Raw genomic sequence first — 20,862 nt, forward strand, 5'->3', positions numbered from 1 at the left:
GCATAAACATGTCCCAAGTTATGTAAAATTATGAGCTTTAAACTATTAAGGGTGGAGCTCAATGGTAATCTGGAGGCAGAGACAGATCAGTTTGAGGCTAGGCTGGCCTACAGAGCAAGCTCCATGAGCTGTTAAACAGATAAGTTAGTCTTGAAAAGCCAACTATGTGGATGGATGGGAATGGATGAGTTTTAGAGTACACATCTCTTTAGGCATTGCATTTTTTACCACTCCCCTCCCTTCCTCCTACCTTTACCAGTGGCACCCATGCTCCTTGTCCTTGACCACTGTATTTAAAGATTGTTTTGCCTGTGTGCACATAATGTGCATATCTGCTGTTCCTAGAATCCAGAAGAGGGCACCATTTTGGAGTTCCAGATTTTAAGTTAGCTATGGGTGCTAGGAACCAAGCCTTTGTCCTCTGCAAGAGCAGCAGATGCCCTAACAGTTGAACCATCTCTCCAGTCCCTTCCATTGTGATTTTTAATGGCTTAAAATAGTTGACTTTATCTGGAGGTTATAATGGGTAGTTTTCTTTTTAATTGTTTCCCCATGTGGTTAATGGAAACATCTTTCAAGCTTCAGATAAGCCACCTGCAGTGAATTTCAGTTTTATGTCTTCATTTAATAACTATTAGGGCCAGGTGGTGGTCGCGCATGCCTTTAATCCAGCACTGGGGAGGCAGGGGCAGGTGGATCTCTGAGTTTGAGGTCAGCCTGGTCTACAGGGTGAGTTCTAGGACAGACTCCAAAGCTACAGAGAAACCCTGTCTGGAAAAACAACAAAACTATTAGAATGCAATTAGGTTTTGTTTAGTCTGTAAGCTTTGCCTGTCATGTTTAAATTGTGAACCTGATCATGTGATCTTGGACAATTTATTTGGGGGTTGATTTGTGTTTTTCTTAATCTGTTTGATATTGCCAATAAGAAAGCTTAAAATAATTGGGTTTTGGAATTGAAGAGATGGCTTAGTGTCTAGGAATATTTGTTGCATTTCCAGAGGACTAGAGCTCAGTCCCTAGCAGCCACATCAGGTGGCTCACAAAACCAGACAACTGCACTCACGCCCACACCCAACGCAGATGTTCAGGCACATAATTAAAACAAAGATTTAGAATACAATGTTTGATGTATCCTCAAAGGTGTGCATTTTAGAATTGAACTAAAAATAGGTCAAGTAAGGTTTAAACAGTTGGGCTAGATTTAATATTTCAAATATAGAACAAAGGGATATGGGGTTTTGGTAGTTGGGTATGCTAGTATGTTCAGAAGTTTTACATTTTTTTCTTTCTTTTTTTTTTTTTTTTCATGGTTTTTCAAGACGGTTTCTCTGTGTAACAGCCCTAGCTGTCCTGGACCTAGTTCTGTAGACGAGGCTGGCCTCAAAGTCTCAGAGATCTGCCTGCCTCTGCCTCCCGAGTTGGGATTAAAGGTGTGTGTCACCACTGCCCATCTTTTTAAAAGATTTTGTGTGTATGGGTGTTTTGCTTGCATGCCTGTCTGTGTAACTGGTGCCCATAGAGGCCCGACGAGGGGGTTGAGTCCCCTGGAACTGCAGTTACAAATGGTTGTGAGCTGCCATGCAGGTGTTGGAATTTGAGCCCAGGTCCTCTAGAAGAGTAGTCAGAGCTCTTAATCTGTGTTTTCAGGCCCTCTATTTGAAATTTTAAACAATTACATAAAGCACTACTTAATGTAAATTTAGGTACTGTAAAGAAGTCCTATGGTCAGTCTCCCTGCACCCTGACAAGGTTTCTCTGTGTAGCTTTGGAGCCTGTCTTGGCACTCACTCTGTAGACCAGGCTGGCCTAGAACTCAGACCTGCCTGCCTCTGCTTCCCAAGTGCTGGGATTAAAGGCATGCGTCACCACGTGGGCTCAGCTTGGTCAGTTCCTTTTTATGAATGGCAGAATCTTGTTAAATTGGACTGTGGTAATGCAGGTGGACACTCCTGCGTGTTTCATACGGAGCTGCTCCCAGGATTCCTGTTGGTTTCATTATCAATTGGAATAAAGTGTCTCCTGGGATCACCCATCACTACCACACCTCCAGAGGAGATGATGGCATGAGAGAACTCAGGACCAAGTGTGTTATATATCCTAGATCCACTTTCAACCCATCCGTCACCCAAAGCAAGGTTTGAAGATGAGCAAAGCATCCATTTACAAGATGTTTCCACCACAGATGAGACACGGCTGAGTGCTAACGTGAGCACATGGAGGTCTTTCTCTAGGAAATGGCCAGAACAGGGTCAGTCTGGTACCAGGGCTGTTAAGTACATGGCTGATCCTAGTGGATCGTAGGACTCTTGGAGGAGTCATGCTTGTTAACATACACAGCTCTCAAGTACATCTCCAGGACTCCCTTCCTCAAATTCCTTACATAGCCATGGAACTGCTCAGGCTGGGTTTGAACTTGGGATAATTCTGCCTCCTGGGTGCACAGCCACACCTAGCTCCCAACTCTTAAAAAGGCAGTAAGCATGAACTATAGTGATTAGGTGAAACTGAACTGGTGTGATTGGTGTGATGAAGTGTTTTTAAAGAATGCCTGTTTTCAAATTTTAGAGATTTTGTATACCCTCTACATGTCTGATAGATCTCAACCTATGTACAAATGTGAGCCAGTTTTCCCATCACTAGAATATCTTCATTTTTGAGCAACTCAATTCCTTGACTTTATTAGAAAATGATGATGTATTTTAATCCCATATACAAGGAGGCAAGGGCAGGCAATTCAAACTCAGCCTGGTCTACAGAGTTACAGAACAGTCCGGAGTACAGAAAAATCCCTGTCTTGAAAAGTCAAAAAAACCCAAAAAAACAAAAACAAAAAAAAAGGAAAGAAAAAGAAATCCAGTGGCATATGTGATATAAGAACCTCACAACTGGTTTCTCTGATGACCCCTTGCCTTCTAGACTGCTTAGATGCACAAACCAGAGGGAACAGGCTCATTTCCCATTCAAACCGTAGCCCCTCCCTTCCAAAGACTGCCTAGCACTCCTGTGCTTTTCGTGGTGGTTCTTCCCATCATCCGCTCCTGTAGCTAGTTCAGCCGTGGCCTGCAGCCTGTGTTAGCATTCAATGCTCTGACAGTGGCTTGACCTACACCTTCAGATGGTACAAGCTCAGGGTTGCAATGGTTTTTACAAGTATTCATTTATTTGAAGTTTTTGAGACACAGGGTCTCTCTCTCTCTCTCTCTCTCTCTCTCTCTCTCTCTCTCTCCTCTCTCTCGACTCCTGGAACTCTATGTAGACCAGGCTGGCCATGAACGCAAAGAGACTGGCCAGTCTCTGGCCCAGAGTGCCAAGATTAAAGACAAAAGCCACTATGCCCAGCTTTTTCTTTCTAAACTGGTTCCCTCAATCCCTTTTCTTATCATAGCATGTTTCCTAGCCTCTCTCAGAATGCCACTTCTCAGGACACAGGGATCTCACTGCCTTTGTCCTTTGTGCTGCGGTACTGCTCAGCAGGCACACCTCTGCTCTGCACAAACGAGTTCCTTAGTATGACAATCCTAGTAACCACATTTAGTATAAAAAAGTTTTATTTTGGGGGCTGGAGAGATGGCTCAGTGGTTAAGAGCATTGCCTGCTCTTCCAAAGGTCCTGAGTTCAATTCCCAGCAACCACATGGTGGCTCACAATCATTTGTAATGAGGTCTGGTGCCCTCTTCTGGCCTGCAGACATACTCACAGACAGAATATTGTATACATAATAAACATTTAAAAAAAAAGTTTTATTTTTGTCTCCTTTGAGGCAAGCTCTCCCTATGCAGCCCTGGCTGACTTGAGTTCAGAGATCCTCCTGCCTCTACCTCCTGCCTGCTGAGAATAAGAGACATGTACTACCATGCTGATTATGAAATGCTTCTGAATTTTGAAACCCATGTAAAATAAACAAAATGTAATATAACCAAATGTGGCAGGTGGATGATTCTCCTATGGAAAATACTGCTGTGGATAAACTTAAACAATCCAGAGTAATTTAAGTCATGATATTCCTTTATTAGTGCTAGCTCCTTTAATTTTTGTCAGAGCTAAATATAAAAATGTCATTCTTTTTGTCCATACAGTATATAAAAAAGTATAGTGGTTTGGTTAGTTTTTCAATAATTTGCTTTTAGCCAGATGTCATATAAATCTATGAATGTAACAAATAGGAACAGTATAAATAAGTTTTGTAGTATTTACACTTACACAGAAACTAGCCCAAGTGGTGCCCAAAGAAATTAACTCCAGAGTTAAAATGAAACTGATTCAACATCGAGACTTTAATGCTTTATAAAGTTTCCTATTATTTCTACACTAGCCGTAGCTAGAATTCTGCGTAGTTACTTATAAAGTGTTTCTGCATTTCACATCACAGTAGGAAGTTCTACCAGGACAAAACAAACACTAGCTCAGAACAAAAGGCTCCATCTTCCCGAACCTAGTTTTTCTTAGTATCTGGCTTCTTGCTTTTGGGAACCAGGAACACATTGCCGTCTCTGGTCTGCTGCAGGGAGTATTCACTAGGAGAGTAAGGGTTTCCAGCCTCATCACGTAACATGCTGAAGACTTCAAGATACAAGGTGCTGAGCTGCCTCTTCAGGAGATGGAGGTTTCTGTCGTTTTCTCCCTTTTCTCTGAGTAGCTTTTCTCGCTCATCTTTTAAGTGGCCTAGGTCTTGCTCCAGTTCTACTATGTTCTCCAGTTTCCTTTTTCTACAGTTCTGAGCGGCGACTTTATTCTTACCTCGCCTGCGTATATCTCGGATCAGTGCAAGCTGAGCTTCATTGAATTGCTCCTTGGACATCATTTCATTGAAGTCATCGACAGGGAGGTTAATGATTTTTTCAACAGGGAACGGGATATGGAGAGCTTTTGCCCTAAGCTCATCTCTCGTGAGATGAGCCTCCAAGCGGCTTGAATGTTTGTCTTTTGTGAATGGGACTTTTTGATGACCAGGACTCTCAGGCATTTCTTTTGCTGTTGTACTTTCACAGTGCGGGTCATGCACAGGAACACGGTGCCCTTGAGCTGGCGACAGAGGCTGCACCGGATCCCCAGAAGAATGTGTGGGCTGTGCTTTAGGGGCATTCTGTTTGACACTTCCAGGGGCGCTGTCTAGCTCTTCCATCTCAGAGTCACTGAGTCCAGGCGGTGGGTCTCCGTAAATGGAAGACTCCACAGAGTGTTCTGGGGATGCTCGGCTGGGACTAGTGTTCAGGGAGATGCCAGAGTCCGAGTCATTGAATTCTGCTGTGCTCTCAGAATGCTTCTGGTTGAAAGCTTTACAGAGTGACAGATCACAGCCATCAATGGGCCCGCTCAGAAGTTCAGAGAGTGACTGACTGACGGCAGCGGAGGAAGGCATGCTGCTACCACCACCGGGCTCTGCTACGAAAGCAGAATAAAACTCATCACCAAAATCTGTGTTTAATGTGGGATTTGAATCTAAGGAGTTGAGCTGGCTGGCATCTTCTGTGGAGAGGATACTGCTGAAAGAATCTTCAAAACCGTGAAGGAAATGGGGACTGCAGCTGCCCACTTCTTTCTCCAGCGGGGAGATGGAGGGGTAGAAACGGTAATTGCTGTCAATCTCTGTCAGGTTGCTTTCTGGGCTGGGAACAGTGGAAGTCTCAACCAACAGCTTGTTTTCAGTATTAAGACACTAGAAAAGAAGTTCATACTGTATGACTAGAGGCTAGGTATTGTTTACATCAGTTCTCTACCCCCATTCCCAAACTGTTCTTTTCAATAACTCCAAGAATTCTCATTTTCAATAGATAGGCAAGGCTGTCAAAGCTCTAAATTAGCTTTCAACTTGGAATCTATCCTGAAATACTCAGCCTGCTTAACTAAAAATGATATGGTTAAGCAAGCCTGGGAAGCTCTCATGAGCAACTTAAACACACCCCCAATTTCTTCCCATGAGTAGGAGACATGTAAATAATAAAGAACCAGGATGACTGGGGCCGCAGAACTTGCGTACCTGTAACTCGGGAATGGAAAGGAGCTCCTGCCAGACCTGCTCCATGTCCTGCTGCATGCTGTCTAGATTCATGGCTGTCTCCAGAGAGCTGCCGAGGGACTGAGCCTGACCCAGACTGCTGAAGACTGGGCTGTCCACGTGGCTGGGGATCTCCAGGGCGAGTGACTGAAATGTAGGGGAAGAAACCTAAGATTGTTTACATGAATGAGAGCAAAGGCATGCAGAGCACACGGCAGCAGCGGGGTCTGCAGCTCTGATTTCTGATCATTGTTTCTATCAAACAAGGCATTTCCTCCTTCCCAAATGACTCCACATGTATAATTTACTCGGTTGTTACCATGTATTTAAGGGTATACTTCAAAATGGACAAAAATCATCATTAGGACTTAATTTCTATCTACAGTAGCTAGCAAAGTTAACCGAAGCACTGGCTAATAGTTGTTCTTTAATCTATATCCATTTTCTTTGAAAAATTATTCAGATTCATTTTTTCCCCTAGCTATACAAGTAAAATTGACTTGGTTTAGTATTGTGTACAGGTCTTATCTTTAAAGGTTGTATAGATACCTGTATGGTTTCCCTGACAAAGAACTTCTTTGATCAAATTTTTCCTTCTAAAATTTTCTTCTATTCTCATAATTGGGGACACATTAAAGGGTCTACTACCAGATAAGAGAATTTTGCTGTTAAGTAAATGTTTTTATACCTCATGGTCATCTACAAATGGGAATGTCTCTGCCAAAAGCTGCATGCAGTCTTCAAAGTACAGGGCATCTTGTTTGGGAATGTGGGCCACCTGGATTAAAAGGGAAAGATACAAAGGAATTTATTAAAAGTTCTACTGCTGAGCCTAAGAGTTGTGACCAGCATCGAGTTGTTCATAAAATAATGATATTTATAAACTAATGATACTTCAGAAATCAGTTTGTTGCACAAGTTCAAACCAGATCACTTGGGGTCAAACCTTAGTGTCCCTTCCCCACCAATAAACAGTGCTGGAGGACTGAACACAGGGCCTCGTGCTAGGCAATAACCTCCCCTAATTTCCTGAGTGATCTGGGCAAACGATTTAAGCCTATTGGCTTTAGTTGTCTACGGGTATATAACACATTACTTAACATAGTACGTTAAGTCAGTTATTCATACAACTAGGGCCATGCCTGCCCTAACACTGTGAGCCATGGCTACCAACACTACTGCTGCTGCTCCCAACAGGGTTCTCTGGGATTCACAATCTGTGCTCCCTGGGATCTGTCTTCGTCATCACAGGGATCCCCTAAGAAGAGCGCAAGTACTGAGCTCATCCGGAAGCTAAGCTTGGGAGCCTGACCTGGTCACAAAACACATGGTAGACAGCAGACAACTAACTCAAATCCAGGTGGTCCACTCAGCTTTCCTTAGACCCTGCCACACTCTTTCCCTCAGAATGAAGCGTACCTGGGAGTAGCTGGCGGATCCACTGCTGTCTGTTGGGATGTGTTGGGCTGGCTGAATTGGAAGGAATTCTCCTGTCTCTTCATCCAGCTGCAGCTGAGCGAAAAAGGCCTTCTCCTGTTCCTTCTGGAGTTGCTCCTGTCTCTCTTTTTCGAGTTTTTTCTGTTTTTCCAGCTCATAGTCCTTCTGTCGCTGACTGAAGTCAAACACTTCTCGGCTTACCCCGAGATCTATGTCCTGCCTCCAAAGGATGTCAATCAAATCCATGTCCTGTGTTTTTAAGAAAGAAGAGGAAGGAGAAACCATGGTCAAGATGGTCCACAAAGGGGGAGAATACAAACTCGCTCTGAGTGAGTGCAGATCTAGCCATCTAGAAGAACGCTATTAATTCCATTCACTAAAAGTAACAGGATCTATCTACAGCCAGCCATTCTAGTCACAGTTTGAATCATTAATGACTAAATAACAATAAAGACAGACAAGCTATGCACATTTCACATTAGTGTGTTTTTTAAAATCTCATATCGACTCAGAACTGAAATTACAGCAAATGCCCTGAGTCACTCATGTTTGAGACAGGGTTTGGCTTTAACTCGTCCAGCAAATACCCAGTTTACAGAGAAACAGATTTGCTACAGAGCTTTAGTCTAAGTCATGAACAGATTAGTAAACAGATCTACAAAAGTATCAAGGCAGTATATGCTAAGTGCACCACACCACTGACCCAGGCCCTCACACCTTAAACACTCTTCAAAACAAGCACTGCTCTGCAGAGACTGAAGACATCACATTTAAGACATGGGGAGATCTTGAGAGAGAGGCCAAGCTTTCATTTTAATTAGTATTATTCTGAGATCACGTGTAGCCCAGGCAGTCCTCCGCCCACAAAGTGCTAGGTATGGGTCACTATGCTTGACACTGGAGCCATCTCTCCAACCCCAGAACAGTTTTTCTCATATATAACTATAGTTTTTGAAAAAATCTAAAAAGGTTTTTAGAAAGCTGAAGTCCGTTTCCATATCACCTGTACTGAGAACAATCAAACAGGGCTGGAGAGAGGGCGTATCAGTTAAGAGTACCAGCTGTTCTTCCAGAAGACCCACGTTCAACTCCCAGCGTCTACATGCGGCTCACAACTGACCATAACTCCAGTCCAAGACTCTTTGAGCCTCTGTGGTCGCTTGGATGCATGTGATGTATGTGTGAGCCAGGGCTGATCCTGCTTAGCGGAAACAGCGTGGCCACGTTCAGAGTGCTGTGGTCATAGACCTGAACGCAGACATTCTGATCAGAACGCAGCAGCAGCAGCGAGCGAGTCTCTTCTTGGACTGTTTTGCTGTTTTAGATTTCCACACAAGTTTAAGAAGGAAAATGTCTGAAATTTGACTTTTTTTCCCTTAAGACAGTGTTTCATAATGAGTCCAAGATGGACTGGAGCAATCTTCCTGCCCCAGCTTCCGAAAGTGTGCGCCATGATGACCTGGCTTCAGATACTGGCTACTGTATGAAGCCTTCAAAGTAGAACTGGAAGAAAGCGTTATGCAGAAGTTTGTTAACTCACACTGCTGCTTGGGAGGCCCACAGCCTGAGTGGCAATGACCAAATAAGCACTGAGCATTTCTTGTAAGGAACCCTGTGACTGGCGCATGACTTCCACAAAGACCCATCCCTGACCCACTACTGTGCGGAGCTTGAACATCATCGAAGAGGAAATGCGAGGGTGGCGCCCATAACAAGCAAGAACATGACAGCAGACAGCAGGGAAGGGAAGTGCCTAAGGAGAAGTAAAACTGCTCAGAGCCAGGGCTTTGAAGAGCAGCTAGGGCCTGATCCCTACCTTGTGTGTGGGGGGGCAGGAGGGACGGCCACACAAACAGTCTGGGGAGGAAATCAAAAGTAGGGAAGAGTCGCACAGCATTCCAACAGGTATTTCCTTAGACTGCCCAAGTATAGGGGCGAGTACAGGGGCGAGCCTTGTGTGTGGGGGGGGCAAGGCCGCCTGCCACTTACTGTTTCAAGGTTTTGTTTGTTCTCACAGATTCCTGAGTGTGTTCCAAATTCTGCCACAGTCTTGGCTGATACAAAAGACAGTAAGAAACAAAATGTTGGACAATTGATGTTAAATCGCCATCTGGTCCAACAGAAAGTTATATTCAAATGTGTGCTAATCACTTGCCATCTGGGTTAATCCAGCACAGGTTCATGGAATTCTTCAGTTGGACAACAAATTCATGCCATTTTGAAATAAACATCTCTTTACATGAATAGAGAGAGAGACCTTGAACACTGGAACCATATTGTGTTTCGAGCCAATTTTAGTTCTTTGAACAAACATCTATCATGTTTAGACAATTTTAAAAGAGAAAAACATTAAGCAAAGATGATATTCTCATTCTAAATTAAAGTTATTCACTAAACTGTGACTTTGTATATGATTGAAAAGTTTTAAATCGTATCTTAACGTTTGTGTTATTTTATGAGGGGGCACATATGTAGTATGAGGCGGAGGGGGCCCCTTGTTCTGTCCCGCCCAGCTAGCTTATACCCGACATAATCACACAGAAATTGTATTAATTAAAACACTGCCTGACCCATTATTTCTAGCCTCTTACTGGCTAATTCTCACATCTTGATTTAACCCATGTCTAATAATCTGTTTTCACCACGAGATCATGGCTTACAGGGAAAGATTCAGCATGTCTGGCCTGGCGGCTGGCTCCATGGCGGCAATCCCTGACCCTGCTTTCTTCCTCCCAGAATTCAGTTCTGTCTACTCTGCCTACTTAATTGCTGCCCTATCAAAAGGCCAAGGCAATTTCTTTATTCAACCAATGAAAGCAACACATAAACAATAGGACCTCCTACATCACACATGAGCCACAGAGAATGAAGAGAAGTCAGAGGACAGCTTAGGAATGGCTTCTCTCTATCATGTGGGTCCCCAGGATTGAACTAAGCCTTTCGGGCAGGTGTCTTTACCCACTATGCCACGTCCCCAGCCCTACAAGAACAGTATCTTAATAAACTGCTAAAAAGAACAAATTGTCCCTATCATTTAGCCTAGAATAAAAACTGATCTCTGCTTCCAACTTTCAAGTAAAAGTTGCTATTCTTTCCTTTTTCCTGGGAGACAGGATCTCACTATGAAGGCCCAACTGACCTGATCATCCTCTTGACTCAACCTCCCAAATGCCGGGGTACAGGCGTATGCACACCCTGAAATACACACATTCCCAAAGAAAACAACCGTAGCTTAACATTTGCTTCTCCATCCAAACATTAGCTGCTACAGAGTCCCGGAGCGAGAACCTGCTATGCTGCCCTCTCACAGACTGCACTGCGAGGTCCAGGTCATACGTTACTCATCTAGATGGTAAATTTGGTTTAGCTTTTTTCCCTCCCATAGACAATACCCAAATGTTCTGGAATAAAATCCGACAAAAACATGACTCATGTTCTACAGACTGAAAGGCAACCTGATGAGAGTTATCAGAGACGACATAAATATTTACCCATTTTCTTCTCTAAGGCTCCTCCTGCCCCACATGGCATGGCATGGTAGACAAAACAATGCCAATTGTTTTTCAACAAAAATTCCAGCGGTAGCAAAGAGGGCCTTACTGCTAACTGGATCAAGCACAGATATTGCTAAGTCTATGACAGTAACCACAACAAATTAGAAAGAACATGATCTAAAGCACCTCGCATATACCTGGCAGACTCTCAACACTCAGCACTAACCCAAGTTTTCCTTCTACAGAAACTTTCTTCCCTCAATATTAGAGATTCTAACCACATAGAAATTCTCCAAGTCCCACCAAGAACGAATGACTCCACAAGGTTACACAAAGCCTAGCTCACGGATGTGCTGTTCCCGAGGCTGTGACCAACCTCCCCTGTCTAGGCTAGGAAGTGGTCTACTTCCTCAGGCCGGCAGGTCACCGTGTGCAGACACTTTCTCGGGCTGCTTCCTGTTCTCAAACAGGCTTCTTAGTCATGACTCACCCGGTTGAAGAAACGCGATCCGGTCAGCTTACTGGAACTCCCGCCCATTACGCTGCCCATCACCTGGGACGCATGATGCAAGACCAGGCAAAACTGGAAAGTGAAGGCCGCCAGAAGACGGGCTTTCTTCAGAGGCCCATTTGTAACGTGGTCAAAATGAAACCACAGAGGACATTTAGTTCGTTTCCAAACAGTGGGTAACCCCACTTGCTGTGGGACCCACACAGCTCTGTCATACTGGGCTCTCATACAGTCGGGTTGTTCTGGAGGAGAGCATGGGGGGAAGGGGGGTTTACAGGGGTCACAGCGGGGTGGCGACGGCTCTTACTCGGGAGCAGAGCTGGATGTGGCAGGCAGTCCTCAGGGTGAGGGAAAGCACTCTATGAAGACTGCAGTTACTGTCAGAATGGCATGCACAGCTCACTGCCAAAAGAACCTTCAGGAGCGCCGGTTCCGTCTTCCTGGCCTGCTTCACCTCACTGAGTGGAATCGAGCTCAGTAGTCTAGGCAGGTAGCCCAGGGCCTGCTGTCTCCACTCCTGACCTCTCCGACAGTCAGCTCAAGGGAGCAAGGCTTCCAGTCACAGGCTCTTCCTTTATCTTCTTTTTGGGTCCCCAAACTAAATTGTTTAGTTTAACTTTCAAGGTCACTTTCAGATCTAGCCACTTAACAAACAGCTAAAAATAGCAACAATCAAGACAGCCCACCCAGGCTTGGGGGTGGGTAAGAACTAAATGTACAGTCAGAGACCCTGGAATCTTGAGATATGGCTGTAGAGATGGCAGTGGTGCTGAGGGATTTCAGATATTAATATCATGTACTAAATTGTATTTAGACTACAGCCCTCAGAAAGCTTTTTATAATGAACTGCAGGCACCTTTAGGGGAGTTTCCAAAAGGTCTGCTAACTTTATTTTTTTCCAATTATGAACTGTTTTGAGTATGATTTGCTTTGTTTTTTGAGAACGGGCATTTCTCTGTGTAGTCCTGGCTATCCTGGAACTCACTCTGTAGACAGGCTGGCCTCCAACTCAGAGATCCTCCTGCCTCTCTGCCTCCCAGAGTGCTGGGATTGAGGGCCTGTGCGGCCACCACCACCCAGCAAGTATGAACTGCTTTTTGACTCCGTAGGGAACACCTCATCAATTTGCATACTGTCTCTCCCCGAGGGCACGCGACCTCTGTGTCAGTCCATGTGCTACTGAGGACAGCGAGAGCAAGCAGTATTTCTTGAAGTAATAGGCGCTAGTGGCTAGAATTCTCGTCAACACGTGGTTGTATCCATAAACGCAGTGGTGAAGACCAGCAAGCGTAGTGTCCAGTCTAAGTGTAGCATTTGTCTGTGCACCCGTCGGGGACACACACAGGCCACAGCCGAGGTGCAGGGGACCCAGAGATAAACAAGCAGTCTCTGACGAGTTCCGAGACACGAGGCGCAGCACGGCGGAACCCCAGGCAGCACAGAAGCGTCACTAAAGTCACAGAGACACAGCAGAGGCAGTAACTGTCATCAAGCAGAGCAGACACGACCATGAACACCAGGAACAGATGTGGGTTAAGTCTGGGTTCCCAAGACTCAGCTCAAGGGAGTCTCTGAAAGCAACAGGCAGGGTTGCACACCCCTGCAATCACAGGACTTGGGAGGCTGGAGCAAGGCTATGAGTTCAAGGTTAGCCTGAGCCAGTAACAGAAAAGAAAGCTACCCAAGGCAGTAAGAACATACAAAAGTCGGCCGGGCAGTGTTGGCGCACACCTTTAATCCCAGCACTTGGGAGGCAGAGGCAGGCAGATCTCTGTGAGTTTGAGGCCAGCCTGGTCTACAAGAGCTAGTTCCAGGACAGGCTCCAAAGTTACAGAGAAACCCTGTCTCGAAAAACCAATACACACACACACACATCATCATCATCATCATCATCATCATCATCACAGCTCCAACCTCGTGTTCTTGGGCTCCCTGCTTGACAACGCCGATGTTTTCTCTTGTTCTCAACTGTGTGCATTCCCCAAATCCAAAAAAGAGGCCCAATTCTCTAGCTCAGGGAAAATTCTCATCCCAAGACTTCCTTCTTTCCTGTGGATTTTTCAGTACATGTGACTCAGATCACATGGGAACAACTGTTCATGCCACATGGTCACGGAATGCTACCACGGAAAGGGCTGCCAGAATCACCTAGATAGGTCCTCTCCTTTTGCAAAGTGGGGAAGACAACCTGCTTAGGGGCACAGGGCACAACATTGGAAACCACCCCATCTATGTCTCTAATTCTGTTATCCCTTTCAGGCTGGCAGGGAAGAGTTAGACCTCTAGCTCACCATCCCTTCTCAATGAGCTTCAGTTTGGGCTTTTTGTTGTTGTTTTCAAGAGAGGGTTGGTTTCTTTAGCTGGCCCGGAACTCAGGGACCCACCTTTCTTTCTCCGGAGTGCTGGGATTAAAAGCGTGAGCCACCACAACCGGCACATTTTGTGCTTTCAGAAAAACCTTTTCATGTGTGGATGCATGTGCTAAGTATGTGAGCAGAGGCCAGAGGAGGGTGTCCTTCCTAATCACTCAGTCTTACTACTCAAGAGGCAGGGTCCCTCCCTGAATCTGGAGTTCACATTTTCTGGCCAGGCTAACAGCCAGCGAGCTCTAGTAATCCTCCCCCAAGACACTGGGGTTACAGGGACGCCCAAGACCGCGCCAGTAGACCAACCACTCTTAACCACCGAGCCGGCTCTCCAGCCCCTGGGCTCACTGTTTGCAGGAGTGTTTCCCCTATGAGGGAGGAGCCCAGACACTGCCATCTCCATTTCTTAATGAGCACACTGAAGCTTTGGGGGCAGAGGTATCTCTCTTAACTAACATTTCCAGCAACCAGCAGAACCAGGACTCCACCACAAACGCTGATTCCAAGGGTGAAGGGAGGGGACAGTGCATTCTCCATAGGCTCCTTGGTAACTCAATATTCACACCAAAGCAAGCAAAAAATGTAGGAGGGGCTGGAAAGATGGCTCAGCAGCTAGGTTAAGAGCACTGGTTACTCTACCAGAGGACTCGGGTTCAATTCCCAGCACCCACATGGCAGCTCACAGCTCTCTCTTAACTCCTGGGGATCTGACACCTTCACACCAATGCACACAAAAATAAATTTAAACAAATTAAGAAAATGAAAGAAAGCTCAACAACTGTTGTGCATGTCTCTGGAAGCAGACACAGCTGACACTGTTGCCAGGTGAACTAGCACACACCTGGCCATCCAGTACTGATGGATGCAGAGGCGGAAAGAAGTACTGCCATAAACCAGAGACCGGCCGGGCTACACAGCAAATCCAGCCCAAACTAAACAGGGCAACATCAAAACCAAAACATAAATAAATTAAAAAAAAAAAGTAAAAGCCTACTGTGCGGGACTGACATGTGAAATCTTGTTATCAGAAAGCCAGCGGGCATCTGACCAGGTGGGATCTCCATGGAGGCCTGCCCTCCCAACCAGTGGTTCTGAGCAGCAAGTGGTTCTTCCAAGGCCGCACCATTGCTTAACCCAGCAAGAGCCTAGCAGCCCTCAGTCCCAACCACTGCCTGTCAACCTCTAGAGCAACCTGACCTTGAACAAACTGCCTGAAACTAGCGTGGACCCAAAAAGGCCCGGGCGGTGCAGACCAAGTACTCAGAGACAAAGTTGACTGCTAGGGCCACAGCTTCCCAGGACTGGGGATTAGGCAACAGCCCTTGCCCTCCTCGAGGAAGACAGCTCTCGGGCACTGGCCCTGACATTCGTGTGCTTGGAGGCCACAACCTCCATTTGCATCTTATGTAATTCCTGTGCCCTCTCTGTGTGAGGAGGAAAACACAGGGAAGAGGAAGCATTCAAGACAGCGCCCACACGGGCTGTGCCTGCAGCTCCAGCTGCCCTTCTCCACACCTGGGACATCTTCACCTGAGGGCTTGGGTCAGCGACATCAAGGCAGGCCTGGGCAATCAGAACAAAGTCCTTCCTCTTCCTCACCACCTCAAAAAGCAAGTCAAACTCTGAGGCCAGCCTAATCTGCAAAGCAAGTTCCAGAGTAGCCAGGACTATTCAGAGAAACCATGTCTCAAAAACAAACAAACAAACAAACAAAAAACAAAAACAAAAAACAAAACGTCTCTGGCAGGCTTTGTGACTTAAGAAGTTAGAATAGGAAAACCAGGATGGAATTTTCCAAAGTGGATGAGCAAAGTTTATTGTCACCCCCATGCAAGTGTTACCTATTGTCACCTACACTGCCCAAGAACGACATGCCATCCTTTCACTGGAGGGCGAGAGAGGGGGATGTGGGGGGAGCAGGGCAGGGGGAAGGCAGCATTCCTTACCACCTGCAATGCTGTGCTAGGGAACCATTTTCAGTTTGTAACACAAGACAGGAACCTCTGGTGTGCTGTGTTGCCAAGTCACGGTGAAGATGAACAGGTGGGTTCCAGGCCCTACTTGGTATTGGACATCACTGATTTATAGACCCCTTCAGCCTTGGCTTCTGCACCTAAGGGTGGGGTTGAGTGGGAAGATTCCTACACACATTCCTCTAAGTGTTTATGATTTTATGATGTCCAAAATATAACTAAATTTTTTGAAAATTAATTTTTAATGTGAAATATACATTAATTTTAAGTACTTATAGTATACACTAAAGCAACTCTACAGGAGATACAATGTGAGTAATATGTCATGGTATTGTGTGCAGCTTAGACACAATGACAAAACAACACAGTAAATTCAATTTGAAGAATGTATTTAATGTGATTTGTTCAAATATTATTGAACATGTAACAAAAATTACTGTGATATTAGAAAGTGACAAATACACTCAAGCACATGACAATAAATCTTACCCAGAAGACAGCATGAAATATAGTCTTACCGAAACACCAAAGGCATGCCACGCCCACCAGCCCCAAGCCCCAATCCTGAGCTACAGAGCATGGATAAGCACTAGGCAATCTACAGAAAAGCAGTTTCTGCTCTTTATAGATTATGCTGGCCTGGCACCTGGAAGGATGCACTCAGGCAGTACCCTGGCCAGCCCTGGGTCCTATGGCTGCTACATCCCTAGCAGTCTGTAAGCAGGTGCAAAAGGTCCCTTTAAGAGACAAGCTCTGCCCTTTCCCACTCGGGCCTCTTCGGAAGAGGCAAGCAGGTCTCTGGTGGGGGAGGGGAGTGCCAGGCCTGTCCCCAGAGGCAGGTCTCCTCCCTCCCCTTCCCACATCTCTCCATGAACTCTCTACTGAAGCTCTGTATTTGGCTCTCACCCGCCAATAGCAGTAAATGTCAAGTTTATTAAAATGAAAACCCCAGCTTCTCAGTTTTACTCACCACACTTCAAGCGTGCAAAGTGGCTAGGGACTGCCACGGTGGGCAGCGGTGGGCAGCTCTGCAGCGGCCTCCACTAGGGGCCTAGCATTCCTTAGGAGTGCTCTATCTAAGCAGATCCTTTGGGTAGCTAATGACTTCCTGGGGCTACAAGTGTGGACGGCAGCCCTTCCAAATACTCTAGGTATCTGTTAGTAATTATCTCAAAGAGCCAGTGTGAATCGGAATCACAAAAGAGGGCTCTCAACGACTAACCTGATGGAATCCTACTCTCTGTTCCAAATAAAGACATAAATTAATCCTGAGCTTGGAAATTATATTTCAACTACTTTCAGATGTGTACATTTCAAAATGCATTCATGTTGCTGATTGCAATTTGGGTCTCTTAAAAAGGATTATTAGGGGATGGAAATGGTTAGGAGCACTTGCTGCTCTTCCAGATAAGCCAGGTTCTGTTCCAGAACTCACAGGCGGCTCACAAGCATCTGTAACTCCATTCTCAGGGAATCTGATGCTCTTTTCTTGACTCTGAAACCATGAGGCATGCATGTGGTGCAGACACACATGCAGGTAAAACACTCATATACAGAAAAATAAAGGCAAAAAAGGAGTTTTAAAGTATCTTAGTTTCACTTTCTTAAAATTAATGTTGACATTCTTTCCTTAATTAATGTCTATCTTTTAATTAAACCCACTATATTGCTATGTGAGACACTAGCCACACTGATCTTTGAAAGTGGAAGGTTACAACTGCGGACAGGCTAAGTCCGGATAAAGCAGGCATTACATTACAACAATAACAGCCACCACTGGTCACATACTTTCTACGTGCTCAAAAAACGTGTTCCAAAACTTGTACCGCCTCGTCTGGATGCACAGCAATCCACCAAGTGGGCAGTACGTCATCGTCATTCTGGAGTGAGGAAATGGAAGCACAGAGAGCTTTAGTACGTTTGCCAGCAAACATCGAACACAGCGACAGTGAGCGCCAAAGCAGGCAGGGGATCTTGCGGAGCGAGCTCTCGCCCTCTCTAGAACACAGGCTTCAATTCCCCAGCGTCCCTCTCTGGAGAGGCTGCTTGGACAAAGGACAGCACACTACAGCTTGGAAGAACTGAGCAGCTTTGCCATATTAGCCATGTAGGTGACAGTGCCCACCCACCCACCCACCCACCCCCACAGTGGGCTCTAACACAGCAGAAAGCCAAGATAATGCTTGTCCTCACAGAATGATCCTTTATATGAAAAAAGTATGTAAATGCTTCTTTAACATGTAAGGGAGAAGGCCAGGGCACGGCAGCAACCCTATTAATAAATCTATCCCTGTAGCGAACTGAGAAAGCAGCTTCTTTTTAAGCTTCTGGGTCTCGCCACTGAGCGGAAAATAGAAGGTGAGGCCATAGCTTGTTGGTGGCAACAGAGTGGCAAATGTAAACGCCTCGCAGTTGGGCCAGCTCTCTCTCAAGATCCCACGAGATTTTCTTTTTCTCCACTGCTCTGCTGACTTTAAAGGCCAAAGTTATTTTGGAAGAGATATTACAAAACAATACTAAAACCTTTGGGTGGGGGTGAGTGGAGGACAAGGAGGTAGGTCGGCTCCATTTGCATTGGGATTCAGTCTTCCTCCAAAGGTGTGGCTGCTCTCCAGACTTTTCTATCCAGCTACACGGACAGGACAGACAGGACACTCGGTTCCTAGGCCAGAACCCCCGAGTAAGGAACTGTGCAAGTGAAGAGACAGGCCTGGGAGGCATCCTAGGTGACGGCTTATTAACCCATTTAATAAGAAGGGATCCAGCAACAGGTTGGAGGGTCCCCAGGGAGCCTGGGCAGTACGTGGCCTTTGCTGGGCTCAAAGCTTTCATTCCCAGTTGAGACTGGTTGGAAACCAGGCTCCATATAAAAAGGTCAGAGAGTGCTAAGGAAGGAGGCAGGAAAAGAGAACATTTATGGTCAAGAATACAACAGAGCAAGGAAGCCCGAGCTCTTCAGCTGCTGCTGGAGGAGAGATTTGTTTTCCAAGTGGCCAATGGAAACCTCACACGGCTACACATCCCAAAGCTCCCGAGACACATGACAACAGCGACCACGGCAGCTGCCACCTGTTGATCATCTGTGTGCCAGCGCCTACACTGCTACAACGTCATAGACACGATCCACAATGAAGCCCACCATGAGTCAGTCTCGCCTCTAATCTCAGCACTAAGGAAGCAGAGGCAGGTAGATCTGAGTTCGAGGCCAGCCTGGTCTATGGAGAGAGTCCCAGAACAGTCAGAGTTACACAGAGAAACCCTGTCTTGGGAAAGAAAAAAAAAATTATCTTTTTTTAGGGAGGAGCAAGGGTAGGAGTTGAGACAGGGTCTCATGTAGCTGAGCCTGGATTCAAGCCTACTGTATTCGGCCTAGCCCTGCATTCTTGGTCTTCCACATGTTGGATATGCAAGCATGTGTCACCATCTCTGGTTTTAAATGTTTTCAAACTGAAAAAGTGCAGTGTAGCTACAATTACAGATCCTAAGCACATGGGCTGGCAAACGGACCAAGCCATTAGAAAGACATTCATACCCACTGTACAGCATGGGCCTCTCACCATCTCCCAGCCTCCAGTCCGCCCACAAAAGCTTCCTTGACCGCAGTCAACCCAGGCCCTCTGCCCTTTCTAAAACCTCCCAAGGCTGCCAGGACTCTGTGATTCAGGTGCAGTATAGCTGCACTGGAGAACTGGAGCCCCACCCCCACTCCACCCCCACGTTAACCTTCTCTGCACGGCACAGGAGCCACCGGAGGCCAGCTCACGCTGGCTGTTCCCCAGCTTTACTGAGGGGCCTCTAAACCAAAACCATGAAATCTACAGGCTAGAAAACCCAAACACCTGAGAAAATGCTACCATCTTCTAGACACCCTAAGCACCCCAGGCAGAAGTTTTCTTCTGTGGTGGTGGCATGGGCTCGTCACTTGTCCCGAGCACCAAGCTCCTAGACAGCAGTTAGAGACACTTCTTCCTTGTGTTTACTAAGCATCTACTGCCAAGCACAAGACTGCAGACCTCAGCAGAACAGACACCACTAATGAAATCACACTAATCACCGTATAAAACACACCCTGTAATTCAGCAGAACAGGAGCCAAAGGTCAGAGTAACTAGAAAGAGCGAATTCAGAAACTCTCATCCCTGAAGGGCAACTGCTGCACTATCTTGAGAGATTAAAGCAAACCTTCGCTCTGTGCAAGTCTGGATGCAGACCTCATGAATATTTGTTCAATGAGTAACTATACATTATTTAGTCTCAGGAAAAAAAATTTTTTTTTCATTGTAAACCATGAGGTCTGAGGTCACAGTTCAAATGACCAAACACATTTTTCATATCATTTGTGACCAAATGCCAGTTACAGAAAAATTAGCTCCAATCCTACAGCAATACTTGAACATTTTCAGTACAAGAAGAAGTATTGTATCTGAAGAGTATTGCCATACACCCTTTCAACACACACCTTTCAAGATAAAGCAATTATCTTTGGGAGGAGCAGGGTAGGCTTCTAGAGAGAGAGCTTTAGGCCTTGTGCATGCTAGGCCTGTGCTCTGCTATTCCCAGACTAGATTTCCAGCCTTAATACGAGTTTCTAAAGAAGGACAAATGTCACAGCGTCCTGAAACGTCCACTAAAAAAAACTCTGTGGTCTGGAAGCTGGGCACAAGCTGCAGCCTCGGAATCTCGGCGTTCAGGAGGTAGAGGCTTGATGACGCAGCGAGCTTAAGACCATCCCGGACTAGAAGAGCCTAAGTCTGCCACCACGAGTCTCCAGAAAGCAAAAGCCAGACATTTGCAATCCAGGAAGCAGAGAAATACTTATTAGGTGTATTTTCTTCAAGAACACTAGCTCTTTCCCTCGAGGGGTCAGAGAGGGTGCGCGCGCACCCACAGACCGCTAGGCTAGTCTCCTGGCATCACTGGGAATGTGGTGTCGCATCTACAGCTTTCTTCGCTCTCACCTCAGGATTCAGACTTCTTCCGGTGAGACGAGCACGAGGGAAAACTAACGCGGCATGGTTTCTACCTCTCCTAACACACTCAACAAGAACAGCGATAACTCATCTTTTAGGACCAGCCGCCTCCTT

General features: G+C 45.9%; 1 protein-coding gene across 2 annotated transcripts; it reads right to left on the minus strand.

Annotated features, from left to right (window-relative positions):
- Positions 1–3,990: 3,990 nt before the first annotated feature.
- Nfe2l2 (NFE2 like bZIP transcription factor 2) lies at positions 3,991–17,643 on the minus strand. 2 transcript variants are annotated; one of them, XM_085680938.2, is made up of 5 exons: positions 17,568–17,643; positions 7,418–7,684; positions 6,687–6,776; positions 5,981–6,145; positions 3,991–5,659 (listed from the first exon to the last, which is right to left on the minus strand). In XM_085680938.2, the coding sequence occupies exons 2-5, from the start codon at positions 7,679–7,681 to the stop codon at positions 4,436–4,438; spliced, it is 1,743 nt and encodes a 580-aa protein (XP_085537064.1). In that variant the 5' UTR covers positions 7,682–7,684; positions 17,568–17,643; the 3' UTR covers positions 3,991–4,435. The 2 variants fall into 2 exon arrangements, with proteins under 2 accessions (XP_085537064.1, XP_085537063.2); XM_085680937.2 differs by lacking the exon at positions 17,568–17,643 and adding an exon at positions 11,420–11,611.
- Between the last annotated feature and the right edge of the window lie 3,219 nt (positions 17,644–20,862).

This window comes from Myodes glareolus, chromosome 21 (assembly GCF_982192425.1).
Source record: "Myodes glareolus chromosome 21, mMyoGla1.1, whole genome shotgun sequence".
NCBI lineage: Eukaryota > Metazoa > Chordata > Mammalia > Rodentia > Cricetidae > Myodes > Myodes glareolus.